The following is a 15,000-nucleotide window of genomic DNA, read 5'->3' on the forward strand; positions in this document are numbered from 1 at the left end:
CGACAGAGACGTTGTTTAAGTGACTGAAATACATCGTTTTTCCAAGGTGTCATTTGTGGGTTGTCTTCAGTTTTATTTAAGGTTCATCCTTTACATTTAAAACTTTGATTTGCCTTTGGTAGATCGCGTCACGGTGATGAGAGGACCCGGACAACGACTGAAAGTACTCGGTAAGCTGCTACTTTAACTTAGGTATAGGTTAGAGAAAGATTGTTTGTTGATGTGAATGAAATTCAGCAATATCTCCGGTGTTAAATTCTCGTCTGTCAATCACTTCCCGTATAAATTGGTCTCTCATCAATCGTCTCGTAGAAGCGTTAAATGGAATGCTATGGTTATGTTGTTGATATACCGAGAAAGCGCAGTTCCGCAAGCTCATTCTATAAAGAGGTTCAATGTAATAGGGCGAAGCTTTAGCCTGCCTAATACTTTCTGAAAAACTGTGCTACGTACAGTTTGACCACAATGACTCAAATTTCACCATCAAACGTCGCCTCCATCTGTTAGTTAGTTTCAGTTTAACATGTTCTAATATTAAATTCTACAAATGCTGTGCATTCATTTTTCGCTCTTTTGGTGCGTATCGTTTTATTTTGTTGTACTTTAGTTTTTCTAGCTCGGATTACATAAATAAAATTAGAACTTACGCTCGCGTATTGATTGATGGAAACTAGAGATAAAGACAAAACATGGATACCGTATTTTTGGAAGCTTTCACCGTGAGAACACTAATTTCTGATTGGACGATACAACCAGAGAGAGAAAAAGGAAGAAAACACGTGTTACCAGCATTGGTGGAAGTAAAACGTGCCGCGAGAGAACGCGCGAGAGGGGCGAAGCCGCGAGATGCGGAGGAAAAAGAAGAGCTTGCCGCGATCTCTTATAAATTTTCATTTCGGCTTCGCCCAGACGAAGCGGAATAACCTAACTTTTCTTTTTCCTCGCACACGCGCCTCTTTTCGCGTGCGGCTCTTGGATGACTTCTCGCAGCTCCCCTAAATGGCAGGACTTCATGTCATGGACCAATAAATTCGCTGGATACACTTTCATACACCTACCCTGTTCACTCTAGATATCGTGGAGCGCGCGTAAGAAAATAAAAACCGTGATAGATTGACGGCTAGCGCGATGGTCAGGGGTAGGTAAATGAGAAAATATAGAAAATATATCTCTTTTTTCTTTTTCGCTGGCGCTTCGTGCGCGTTCTCGCACGCATAATGTGGAGTCAAGCGCATTTAGAACAACCTAGCGGAGTTCGAGAGCAGGGGCCTACAGAAGGAAATAGAGCGTGGAAAATCTGGAGGAGATACATTACTTAGCCGGGACTCAAACGATAGCTGACAGGGAGACAATATGTCACAATGCCATGAAAGCCTTTTCCCTCACTGAGCTTGAAAGAATTAAATTAACGCATTTTCTAATGTTTTTTGTTGTTGTTGTTCTCGGTCGGTATGGTATAGGGTGTCAAGTCCTTCTTTTTAAGAAGGTGGGTTGCGACATAATATTCAGAGATGAAATATGTCCAACTTTACTATAAAGAGTGACCTTGAGTTTCGTGAAGTACAGGTTATACACCCGAAACTAAAATAACAGACAGATTTGCGACACAGTACGTCTGCAGGTATTTACGAGGCTAATTTCTTTATTTCATTTGGGTCTACCGAGTCTACCATTTCCAAGCAGCCTCGTAAAGCTTACCACTACTAGAAGGGATTTCCTCCATAATCCTCCTGAACTCCAATGTGCTGCTCTGCCTTGTTTTCTAAGCCACCAGTAATAAACGCACTGGCAAAACGGTTGCTCCTTAACAATCTGTGCCATCGACTGCCAAAAAAAGAGCGGTAGAGACGCGCGTATGCTTTTCTGATTAATTTATTTCTTTGCGCCATTTCATAATATTACATTCCGCATAACTATGTAATTCCGCGAGCCATGCCACATGCCATTCCGCAAAGTAATTCCGCCTTCTTTTGGCTTGTTTCCTATTTTCTCCTATTTTTTTTCTGTTTTGTAGTCAAAGTTCCTATTTTGTCCTTCTTTTTTTAAGCAATGTCTTTCCTCTTGTCCTATTTTCTGAGTGTCATTTGCCACTTGACACCCGGAAGGTAGAAAAGTAAATTACTTTACGAATTTCAGAAATTAGCACCACTCATTTCGTTCATTCATTTTATATTGATTTTTGCATTTATTTTACAGACTTGCTGCTGCAAGAGAATTGTTTTCCAGAGAAACTGATGACCTGGAATTACATACGGTAAGCAAAATAATCTTAATTTTTAGCCTTCGCAGTTCGCGTGGTTCTTGTAGTGAGCTGCATGCTTACAAATATACATGGTTTAGGTTTACTCTCTCGAGGAAAACGACTGAATACTGATGCCTCTCCTGTCTCCCTCCTTAGCGGCCAGCTCTAAATGCTACCAGCATTGTGAAACCCTGTTTTAACTGTGACTTAAACTCTGTAATGTAAAGCTCTCTTGAGCAACCACGGCACACCTGATTGTCATGGTTTGAAGTAGGCATGCTATGAGAAAGAATGAAGGAGAAGAAACATCACGGGAAATATTTTCAGCGAAAAATGCTAACATACTGTGCCCAAATTTACTTTTGTCCATGTTTCCTGTTAATGGAAAAAAAGAAGAAGAAGAAAATATATTTCATATGGATATACTCTTAACTATAATGCAGGTAATAGTTACTCACATGAATTGTGTGCAAAATATGATATAAACATAATGGGAATGATAAATGAGACCTCACAGAATGATCAGAAGGAAAAAAGACTCAGAGATCCGACCACGGTGAAATACCATTGTCCCTTGCTAGAACCCATTCTCGTAAACGACCGTTCTTTTACGAATTCCCACGGTGGACAATTTTCTTTCCGGAGAAACTGTAAAAACGGATAAGATATTATTAGCGTACAATTTAAACTTCATATGTGCTGAATTGCGTTAAAAAAGGAAGGGTTATCTCAGCTCTGGAACTGAGCCTTCGTATAAGTAATCAAAGCTAGCGTTTTGGTGACGTCTTTTTATCTCTTTCCTGAAAGGATAAGACTCAAGGCGAGACTGGCAGCTCTTCCGATGTTGTTGTAATAGAGGACTCTGACGTGACTTCAGTGGAATCAGACAGTTTTGACGATACAGTCGGGTCTGAGGACTCTGTTGGCACGCTTGGATTAGGTGTCAGTGAGTATGTACTGGAATCAGAGACCGATGATAATCAGAGTCAAGAGGAGCGGTACTTCAAGGATGACCCTCAGTTACCAATTTTCAACTGGAAGGACTGTGAAGGTACTGAAGAAATAGTCTCAGTCTTGATGAGTCCACCGTCAGATATTGTCTGCAAAAAAGGACCATTAAAGTGCGAGAAAAATGCATCATTTTTAATTGATACCAGATCTCTTAAGCATCCTACTGATTGGAAATCTGATGACCTGGGATCTTTCCATAACGTGGGCTGTGTCAGTATAGGGTTCTTTGAGACCTCCAAAGAAGTCTGCTTTATTTCAAAGTCACGCCCACCCAGAAGTGCCCAGGCTATAGTTCAACTTAGGAAGACCTACTGGACCCACAGTATCCATAAAGACTTCAAGCGTCGAAGCTATGAGTTGTGGAGTGGCCAGGGAAAAAGAGGAAGGTACATTTTACTGCAGTACGAGTTCGACGAGGAGGAGCACCCTGTAAGAAAGAAACCGCACGGCAATGCAAAATCCAGCAAGCCATTTGCAAGAACCAAGGCCAGTACTCTACAGAAAATAAAGGCTAAGAGCTTGTGCAAAGGTCCATCCCAGGTCTACGACGAAGTATTTGAAGAAGCAAATGGCGTTCTTGGCTTTGAGTCTCTTGGAGACATCCCAAAAGGGCGAAAACAAGTAGAGAATGTGAAGTTCAATTCAAAAGCTGTGCCTCGTCGATCCAAAGACGAACTGTGCGATCTCGTTGAGAAGTCTAAACTAGAATCTGAGCCCTATCTTAGAAGAATACAAGTAACCCCGGAGCCAGCTTGTATTCTGGCGACAGAGCAGCAGATAAAGGATCTTAAACGATTCTGTACGACCAATACACTTACTCCTTCAGTCTTCTGTGTGGACACCACATTCAACATCGGCGATTACTACGTCACTGCAACAACTTACAGGCATCTGATGCTAACTGATGTAAAATATGGCGGTCATCCCACAATGCTTGGTCCCTGTATGCTGCACATGAAGCGAAAACAGGAGTCATATAATTTCTTGGCATCATCTCTGGTGTCCATTGATAACGAATTATCAAACATAGTAGCAATAGGATCCGACAGGGATGCAGCACTGAGGAAAGGTATAAAGCCATGTTTTCCAATAGCCACTTGGCTATCTTGTAAAAAACACGTAGAAGATGACGTCACACGAAAGCTACTTGAATTGCGCATTGGAGAGTCAGAGAGGAAGGAGTTTCTGCTGGATATCTTTGGAAGTGATGCACGAGAAGAAACAGGCCTTATTGATGCATGCAGTTGTGAAGAGTTTGATGTTTGCTTGGAATCGCTGTATCCAGTCTGGATAAAACGAGAAATGGAGGCCAGGGGTCTTTCAAAGGAAGCGACAACAGAGTTTTACTCGTACTTTCTAACCAACGTAGCCTCAGACATGAAGACGACAATGATCAAGCCCGTGCGAGAGAGGATTGGTTTGGGTGAGAACTTTTTTTACAATAACGACCCCGAATCCATGAATGACAGAATCAAGAAGCGAAAAGGAAAGGGTTCCCGGAAACTGTCGTGGACTGAGTGCGTTGATCTGTTACAAAGCCTCGCGGAAGAGCAAGCACGCAACGGAGAAAGAGCATTGATTAACGAAGGGCCCTACCAGCTGAGCGCTGGATTTGCTCACATGAAAATCACGCCAGAGAAGTGGTTGTCGCTTTCTTCCCAACAGAAAGAAAGAAAAGTTTCTTTGTTTCGTTCGGCTTCTACTGGAAGCGCCTTATGTAGATCAAGTAACACTTGTACCACTTCACAGCACGTTCCGCCTTCAGAGGTGCAGGATGAAGAGCCAACTGAAGAAGACGACGATTCAGAGAATCCTGTGGTGGACAAAACAAATTCATCGTCTTCAGGCAATCTCACCGTGGCGGCAACAATGGGAATGCCTAAGTCCGCAGGTCGGAAACCAGGGTCCCGTGGAAGGTGCGACAAACGGCCAAGACACAGCCCTTTGCATCAGCGGTGTACGAAGGAGTTCACACGCCGTGCCTTTGTTACTAATGATGATGATGATGATGATAAGGTAGTCAACGTTGACAGGCAAGAAAAATACCAGTTGAAGAGTTTGAAAGGCACCTCCATTTATGTCTGTTATGGCTGCGGGCAACGCATGCGTCCAAAGCCTTCCGACGAAAGAGGAAGAGATTTCGTCCCGCCTGCACCTTTCGATGTAGTATTCTATCGGAAAGAATTAAGAATGTACAAGAAGCCGTCAGGGGAGCTGACATACTCCATTACTCCACAGAATGTCTACTACCACATGAAAAAAGCATGTATCCAGAAAAAAAATGGGAACTTCACCTCTGGAGACATTTCAATTTCCGAAGAGTTCCTCTCTTCCCTTACAACGGTTCATGTTAGTCAGCTACGAAAAGAGTTTGGACTTTCCTTTTAAAGACATTGTACTGAACAGTTAAAGGTCAAACGCCACGTTTGCGACGCTTTATGAGGGTTAAACTTCAGTTCACGTCTTCGTTGAGTTTCTGCTGTTGTAACAAGTTATTAGTATTCAAATGAAAGATCCTCGTAATTTAGTCAGCTCTTAGTCAGCTACGAAAAGAGTGTGGAATTTCCTTTTAAAGACATTTTACTGAACAGTTAAAGGTCAAAAGCCACGTTTGCGACGCTTTATGAGGTTTAAACTTCAGTTCACGTCTTCGTTGAATTTCTGCTGTTGTAACAAGTTATTAGTATTCAAATGAAAGATCCTCTTAATTTTAATAACCAGCTCTTAGTCAGCTACGAAAAGAGTGTGGAATTTCCTTTTAAAGACATTTTACTGAACAGTTAAAGGGCAAAAGCAATGTTTGCGACGCTTTATGAGGTTTAAACTTCAGTTCAGGTCTTTGTTGAATTTCTGCTGTTGTAACAAGTTATTAGTATTGAACGGAAAGATTCTCTTAATATGACGTTACGTTTATGTTAACAAATGAACCCTTCGAGAGTGTGATCACCACACCCTTGTGTAGCTACATCGCACTATTGCCACTGAAAAGCGTTTGAAGTAAATGTGTTTACGAAGGTTGAAAGTAATTCTCTTGTCGTAATAAGACAGCGGGAACCCATGGTGATCTTTTTCAACCTCTCCTCTCCCTACCCTGACTCTCAAGGAAAATCCCTCATCAGTTCTCACTTTCTTATTTTTTACAAAAAGATGAAGGGTCAGGACACAAGATGCGTGATTACTCGTTTACGCGCCTTTTCACGAAGTTTGTCGGAATGATTATTTAGTATTTCCCTTGACCATTTGAATAAGAATTGAATCTGAGTTTTCATTTTTCGATGGTTGGTATATATAGAAGATGACTTATTTTCCGACAAAGTCATTTCTTGGAGTCAATTTCTTCCAGTCATTTACAGAGCTTACAAAACCACGACGGCGAAGTCTTACAGCACAGTAAACCACTCTATGACGCACAGTATAGGGCAATTATTCAACTTCACTCGGCAGAATTCAAATACCCAACACTAGTATTATTAATTTAATATCTCACGATATTTGTTCTCCGGAAGCCGGTTTGACCGGTTTCCTATAAACGTCGCACATGACAGAAAATGCATCGTTTCCCGAGGAAAACGAGGAATAGTAGCCAAAATAAAACAAAGTTTCTCGCAGAGTAAAGTCGCCTGAACAACAGTGATCGACATGTATTACAATTAGTCACAACATGCAAACTAACAACAGAGAAGATGTAAACAGACCTGATTGTGCATAGTAGACAGAGATGGTGATGAAGACGATCCGTGAAACAAACAACATTCACTAAATAAAATCCCCGCCAACAAACTGAACATTCTTCGCGTTTAGTTCTAGTTTTATGTGAGGAAACACGACATAGTAGACTCTAGACGTTTTGCCTCGATTACCAGCCGCTGTTCGGGAAAATGAGCCCGCACTCAACCCCCCCTCCCCGCCGAAGGAGCGGTTGGACGTGTGCGATTGCTTTTGTTGGTGCGTCACAGACAAGGTCATCGGGTCACGCGTCCAGCCGTCTCTCTTCGGGGAGGATCAAACACCGGACCCGGGAGACGGCGGAAATCGAGCCTACTAGACGTTCTCCACAGACGTTTTGTTATTGTTAATCCCGGCGAAGATGAGTTTATAAGTCAGTTGTTTACGTTCTAACCACTTGATTTTTCGTCATTCCAGCGCAATTTGCTCTGCTCAGATTTTCTGCTAACGGTCGGTTTTACGCAAAAAGAGAAAGACCATCGTCAGTCTCATCCTATCACCGTTTCAACTTGCAAACGATTGAAGACCTCATTGAAAAATACAACCTGGAAGTGCCGACGAAAACTCGAAAAAATTTGATTTATTAAGTAAACCCGTCTGATAAGTTTCGTACAACCTTGGACAAAGCGCGAGAAAAAAGTCACGTTGGTATGTCACGTATTCTCGTTATAAGAAGGGGTCCACAGTTTTGTACCCCTTGAGTTGAATAATAAATATACCTTATTCGACGGTTTAGTGTGTAGTATCGTGGGATATTTTTAACCGCCTCTTGTATTATTATTGATTCCGTTTCCGTTTCCGTTTCCGTTTCCGTTTCCGTTTCCGTGATTCCGTTTCCGGATTCCGGATTCCGGATTCCATGTTTTAGTGCTGCCCCTGTATAGTACCAGAGCAAGAATTTCATTCCTGTGAAAAATCTTCCAACAGTGTCTTGTAAATGCAGACAACCACTCATTTTGGTATAAAATCGGCCTCCTTGCGGAGTGGATTAGATAGCTGGTCATTTTCATCCATTCAATACGGCATTGCCATATTGGACCATGGACTAGGAGAAAACTTTTACTGACAAATGCTGCTGTGAGGGTGACCTGGCTAGGAGGGTCAACCCCTCTGGTGGAACCAACTATTTGTTTCTCATTTAAAGAGTTTGCCAAGTTTTTGAAGCTAGTCGAGCGATATTCTGGTCACTGTTGTGCTATAAAGGGAGCTTAAAGACTTACCATAAGGCCATTTACAGGTCGTACACAGCCTTCTGATCCAGATATAAAATATTAGCTTGCGAAGTTCGGGCATGTGCCAAAAGCAAAATTTTGAGGGTTTAAAAATGAGACTGCAGTCTTGACTTTTACTTTTCACTTTCTCTCCTCCCGTCTTTTTTTACTTTTCTTGCCTCATTTTCTTTCTTTTGAGCACTGGGCATTTAGTAGGCTTAGGAAAGCTTTTAGGATCTTAGAATTAAGGAAAGGAAAGGTAGGTGGGAAGTGGAACAAGATTTTCATGAAATTTTTCTGGTCAATGTTACAAGGTTTTTTGCCTTTTTCCCTGGTGTCCTTGACTAAATTGTGCTCATTCTGGTATGATTTGAATGATCTCTTCACTCTGCACAAGGTAGCGGACGAAGTTGTCCTTGACCGTTAAAACTGATGATCACAAGCAGTAGAAAGGACGTGGGTGGCTCGGGGGTAAATGGCTTAAGGAAACGTATGAAAATTTGGCTAACACAGGGTAGCCAGGGAACCCTTTTACCCCGGAAAAGTCAGCTCAAACCAAGTGACTCAAAATGCATAGGCCGTGCAGAATAATGAGGCCAAGGGTCGAGGCAAAATTTTATACAGGATTCACTGTAATTTAAACTGTATAAAATGAAAGAGTTCACAGTAAGTTGATCTCAAGTCTTGCCATTCTTGTTATCTTTTCAGCTTAAATACTCGGTTTGGAATTGTTGCTGTGCCTACCATTCTGTTATTTCATACAGGGAAGCCTGTTTTGAAATTCAACAGTTCAGTTTCCTTGGATGATATGAGAAACTTTATCAAGAATAACACAGGTATGATTTTTATGTTTCTTAACAATATTGTACATTAATATTTAATTAACATTTGTAATTTATATTGCCAGTAAGGTAGTTTCCCAGTGGTGTGCGTTAATAGTTTATAGACCTTAAACCAAAGTTCCTTTTGTTGTAGGTGTTGAGGGAAATTTCACGGTGCAGATATCTGAGGAAGATTACCTTGGTCCACTAAAAAACAAACCAGTTGATGAAACAGATTATTATTTGCTACTCTCTGTGCTCTTTCTGTTCACATTTGGGGTTGTCATGTTTGGAAAATCTAGTTACAGGCAGCTACTGTTGGATAGGATTCAAGCAATCAACTGGCAGAGATTTTTTCATTGGTTCAGCAGAGAGAAACAGGAGTAGGCCTTTTGTTTTTGCTTTACAAATATATCAGAGTGGAATAACTTGTTATATGGGAGACAGACAAGGGTTTCAGAAAGCATCAACTGTTGACTCCATCTTTGACATTGGATTCTTTCATGGCATGGGAAAAAGTTCCTTTTTCGGCTTTGCACGTTCTTAAAGAAGCTGTGTCATGAAATTTAACAAAATTCAGACAGTGGGTACTGTCACCAAACTGAGTGAAACATAAAAATAACTGCTCAAAACATGAAAAGAAAGGATAAATATACACAGTAGATATCAAAGGAGCCACGGATGGACAAACTTATGGAAGACTGAAACTGATTGCAAATGTGGTACATTGTACTGAATTTGTGGACTTTGAGAACTTGTTAGCCTAACAGTTTTCACAGTTCCTTTTTTCATTTGTAATTTTAAATATAATGCTGGGAGACATGTTATGTATGACATGAAGCTGTAAGTGACACAGACCCTTCAACTGTCTCAAAGTCCACTATCACTAACTTACTTTCATGTTTTTGATTTAAATATTTCCTGGTCAGATTCATTTTTTCCACATTGCAACATCCAGCTCCAATGAAACTCGATGACTTTTTATTGTTTTATTAAATTCACTTACAACATTTTTCCTACTCACTACTTAATTTTCAACTGACTTTTACAAACTTACACCGTGTAATGGATAAAGATTTATGAATGTAAATATTGTGCATGACCATGTACAGTAAAATATTTCACTTATTATTATTGTAACACCAATAATATGGACTATATTTAAGACGAAGAAGGAAAAGTTTATCTTCTGTTTTCTAAAAAGTCTTATACAATGTACAATGTGTAAATACATGTAGGACAAATTTGTAGGATGACAGCAAAACTACAATAAATCAGTTGTTAAAAGAACCTTATATGTTGTTTACTTATGACTTCTAAACACTGAGAAGTTTTGCATTACATACAACTGTTTATTTATAAGTGTTTTAACTCATATTAATCTATGATTAAGTTAACAGAAATCTTTACCACATTAAATTGATACAGTAACAGGCTGCCTGAAATTTAAGTTGTTGATTCGTCTGTGTACATTTTGATTGATAATTGATCGCATTGGTGTTGATTTGGGACCCTGTGAGGGTCTGAAGATTCTTTTTTCTGCGTCACTTGCTTTCTTCTTTTTTACCATGTAAGGATCTTCAGAGTGTGATGGATAATTGTCAAAGCATCCAGCCTTCATGCCACCAATCTGAAAAAGCAATACATAGTAATTTTAACCTTTCACCCAGAGTGAATGACGGAGCCCTCTGGAGTAGTCCTTACTTTAGAGTCTGTGGATCAAATCTTATGGTGTGACCATTCAAGTGAAACCTCTTCAGCAGTACTTTCACATGGTGCTATATTTATTTAGTGTGTAGTTCTAACTTTTGAGTCTGTGGATAAATCCTATGGTGTGACCATTCAAGTGAAACCTCTTCAGCAGTACTTTCACATGGTGCTATATTTATTTAGTGTGTAGTTCTAACTTTTGAGTCTGTGGATAAATCCTATGGTGTGACCATTCAAATGAAACCTCTTCAGCAGTATTTTCACATGATACTATTTATTTAGTATATACTGTAATACAGTACTTCTAACTTTTTAGCTTATGGACAAAACACTATCATGGTGTCACCATTCAAATGAAACCTCCTTGTCAGTTCTTTCTAATTGTACAATTTTTGTGTTTTCACGTTGGGCAAAATCAAATGTGGGAAGTTTTTGGTGGAGTGAAAGGGTTAAACTAGATCTTGGGAAAAAAAAGAGATAAAGTGGGACATTGACCATTTGCAGGAGAAATGAAAAGTAATGCTTGATGATGTTATTATTATTATTATTATTATTATTATTATTATTATTATTATTATTATTATTATTATTATTATTATTATTATTATTATTATTATTTACACAATGCTAACCTCTTTGGGTGGAGAACTAGGTTTAAAAGGTTTAAGGCCCTCTGGTTGTTTTCTTGTTTCTTTCAGTGGTGGAAGTGCTAAAAAGACGCAAGAAAAATTAGATCATTAAAAATCTGTAATATGCAAGAAACACTCTGTAGCAGCATTTTGGTTAATAACAAAGAAATTAAACCTTTTACTCACTTGTCTTTTACATACAACTGTAACCACTTAAAAAATGTAAAAAATAATATCAGTGGATCAGCCATTGGGAAAGTCTTTTTGAGAAACTTTTAAAGATGGTGTTAAACATTTTTTGGTTAATCACTCCAAACTTTTCTCTTTCCTATACCTCAATAAATTTGTGAAATCCCTACACTCCATTACATGACTTTGTATAAGGAGTACACCTCTACCACTGCAGACAGCACCTTCAATGAAAGTCATGGCAAAGAAAAGTACTTACGTCTGTCACTTTTGTATGGATTTCCATCAAAAAAGGCTTTTGGGTGGAGATTAAGTTTATATGGTCCTCCTTTTCTTGCTTTAAAACTTGCTTCCATTTCTTTCTGTAAACAAAACAGTTAACCATATGTATTTATTGTGAACAGTTTTTAGAATTCAGCAAGTCACAAACCTGGGACAATTACTACAAAATTGAAGTACCCCAACCTTTAATTTCTATGACCCACATTTTCTCTCTGAACCAAAGTTCACTTTTTCACTTTTCTATACAAAACTATTAGCTAACATCATTGTGGTGCAAGATGCTGTTGTGACAAATTTGACAGGACATTGCTCAATTGCAACTGAAATAAAATGCCAACCATTAGTGGGTAATAAGAAAATTTTAGCCTAAATCAAAATTAGACTCTCTAAAGTGTGACCAAATCTAAAAGTCATTATGAAAGAATATATGTAATAAACACTCCAGTGGAAAACCTTACAATACAAAATTTAAGCTCACAGTTCATAAACCATGAAGATTCAGCAAACACCAGTATGTTTTTTTTAGTTTTTCTTTTTAAAACACAAATCAAGGTTGAAAATTGGGAATGCAGCTACACTGTAATTACCAGTACAGAGCACAAGTTTTTACACTAATGTATTATTGGTTATGTATTATTTAATTTAATTGATAACTCTATTTTATTTTTTTAAGTGTCTTCATGTATATATCATCCAATCACCTTTCTTAATTCTCTGGCACGTTCATAAGCATCTGACATGTATTTTGGAGGGGCACCAATGGTGACGTGAAGATAGCCATAACCGGTTCCTTTCTTTGGTGGATTTGTTAGGAAGTTCTTTCCTGGTGAATCTGCTGCTTTCTTCCCTTTTGAAACCGGACTGAAGGCATTGATGGGTCCACTGAATGTTCCATAATGATTTCCAGCCCCTGAACTATAGACAGTAAAAAATTGTCAACCAAGAAAATATACATGTACCATTAATGATGTTAATGACGCCCCCTCTCAAATAAATGCTTCTTGTCTAATAAACGCCCCCTCTACAATGTGAAGTTTGATTAAGACACTCCTTTCAATGCCCCCTGTCTAATTAATGTCCCCCACCCCCCCCCCCCCCCCCATGGGGTTGGAAGCAGTGTTCTCCTTATCAGGCGGTAACCGGTAAAATTTCCCGCCTAAAGCAACACTTGTTACTACCTGCAACGGCCTGACGTTTTACTAAATTAAAGAAGTACTTTCAAGAAATGCACAAGTTGTGATCCGATCTGATTCTCACATGTCACAAGGAAACGAATGAACATGTGGACGGCAGATTAACGTAAAATAGGTCTTAAAATGAGGGAATGACGTTTTAGGGATTTTAGCTCCTAAATTTCCCAGCAAGGGTGGGGCCATGTCCCACACTCCACTACCCCCCTGCCCCCAGGAAAGTGCACCTCTAGTGCATGTTTTTGCTGCCTTAGCGGCTATGAATGGTCCCTTACCTGCTGAGCTAAAATTTAGGGAGAACACCGTGGAAGCCCAACAGAATAGGGGTGGCAGGGGTACAGGAGGTGGGAGAGGATAAGGTAGGAGGTAAGAGTCCTAAAAGGGTTGGAAGTAGGCGAAAAAGGGGAAGTTACACAACAATGCTTAACATTTTGCAATCAAAAAAGGACTGAAGGGGCGAAGCCACAGAAAAAGGGTGAGGGCCGGGAATGTAAGTGAAAGGCTTAGATCCCCTGTTCCCTCTTACTATAAAAGGGGTGGCAAACCATGATAAACTACAAGCCATAAACCAGGTCACACTACTGAATCCTTGTTCTACAATCTGAGTCCTGATGGCAAAAAGGTTTTGAAGCTTGGAGACAAATTTAAAAAATTATACGATATCAAGACTTAATGTGGCTAACACTTTATTTATGGAGGCTTTGAGTTTTGATCAACCATTTTGAAGATTATGTCACTATTCCCAGGCACACTTCCCCATCCCTTCTATTCCGTCATATTTACAGCTTTTGAATTACTACAGTACTATAAATTAAAATTTATAGTGATAATTTATTATTCATTCTAAGGTAGATCATGCATAATTGATCAGCAGAAATATGTACTTTGTATAATTAATTATTGATTTTCCCAATCAATCAACCAACCATTCAACAAAAGTAACTTGTGATCAAGGCATGCTAGCAAAAGGGGATTCTGGGAAACAGCTTGCATGATGGGCGGGAGGGGGTGAGTAGGGGAAGGCACAATCCCTTATAATGGTTTTCAAGCCCTTTTAATTGGTTTGAAATAGAGTAAAACAAAACTTGATGTCTCATGCATGTAATACACTGACAATACAAAACTTACGGTAGTTTCTCTCCATTGCTTGGAACAAAAGCCTTTCCTAAGTTAAGCTTTGAGCTTTTGAGTTTTTGTTGTCGTCTTCGCTTTACTGGATCAGAGAATGCTTCACCTTCCATTATTCTATTGAATTTTTGATCAAAGTATCCTGCTTGAAGTGCTGATCTTGTTTTACTTCCCCCAGGGAGCATCTGTTTTCCTTTGTGAGCTGCCAGATTGAAATCTGTGGGAATTTTGTACAAAGAGCATTAGCATAATATTATTCAAAGAATTTTTTTTCTGCCAAATACACAACTCAGCACTCCAATGAACATAATTACAATCAAATTTTGCTATTTACAGATACAGGTTTGAGGTCTGTAATGTCTTAAGTACAGACTGAGTTTTTTCCTATGGCTCTTGATTTTGTGTTATATTTGAGCTATATGTCCAAGGCATCTATAACTTACCGCATGGTCTCTTCAGAGATTGTCAAACATAAACGAAAATAAAACGACCGGGGATTCATTGACCACTAGTGCAAGGATGTGAGAGCTGTTAAAATTTTTTCTTTTTTTTCCTATTAAAAGGTTTTCTACCTAAACTGCTAAATGTATAGTGTCCACCAAGGCGGAACAGTACGTTGTGGGCAATGCAAACAAACATGTAAAAACAAGAACGAAGACCATCATTTCTTCCATGTCCGGCTTTACAAAAGCTAAAAAGCAGAACTCACGTCCTTTATTACACTTAGAATGGAAATGACGCAGATTAAAGTGGGGAAAATCGTCTACTTACTTGTGCTTTGCCGCTTGTAAGGGTCGCCAATCGAAATGTATCCAAGCTCTGAGAACAAACCAACGCGGTTCAGATCGTTTTTCGTGTCGA

At 39.4% G+C, this 15,000-nt stretch overlaps 2 protein-coding genes across 2 annotated transcripts in view; one reads left to right on the plus strand and one right to left on the minus strand.

Annotated features, from left to right (window-relative positions):
• The window catches only part of LOC140945656 (thioredoxin domain-containing protein 15-like), a 14,014-nt gene extending 3,713 nt beyond the window's left edge, over positions 1-10,301 (plus strand). The window contains exons 3-4 of the mRNA XM_073394675.1: positions 8,899-9,026; positions 9,166-10,301. Coding sequence (XP_073250776.1) covers positions 8,899-9,026; positions 9,166-9,398 — 361 coding nt within the window. The 3' untranslated portion in view covers positions 9,399-10,301. The remainder of the gene's footprint in view (positions 1-8,898; positions 9,027-9,165) is intronic.
• Positions 9,981-15,000, minus strand: part of LOC140945655 (cilia-and flagella-associated protein 96-like) — a 5,168-nt gene continuing 148 nt past the window's right edge. Inside the window, exons 1-6 of the mRNA XM_073394674.1 lie at positions 14,911-15,000; positions 14,140-14,356; positions 12,523-12,736; positions 11,799-11,901; positions 11,354-11,430; positions 9,981-10,641 (exon numbers count right to left, since the gene is read on the minus strand). The exon at positions 14,911-15,000 is cut by the window's right edge and continues 148 nt beyond it. Coding sequence (XP_073250775.1) covers positions 10,426-10,641; positions 11,354-11,430; positions 11,799-11,901; positions 12,523-12,736; positions 14,140-14,356; positions 14,911-15,000 — 917 coding nt within the window. The 3' untranslated portion in view covers positions 9,981-10,425. The remainder of the gene's footprint in view (positions 10,642-11,353; positions 11,431-11,798; positions 11,902-12,522; positions 12,737-14,139; positions 14,357-14,910) is intronic.

Source organism: Porites lutea, chromosome 8 (genome assembly GCF_958299795.1).
Source record: "Porites lutea chromosome 8, jaPorLute2.1, whole genome shotgun sequence".
In the NCBI taxonomy this organism is placed as follows: domain Eukaryota; kingdom Metazoa; phylum Cnidaria; class Anthozoa; order Scleractinia; family Poritidae; genus Porites; species Porites lutea.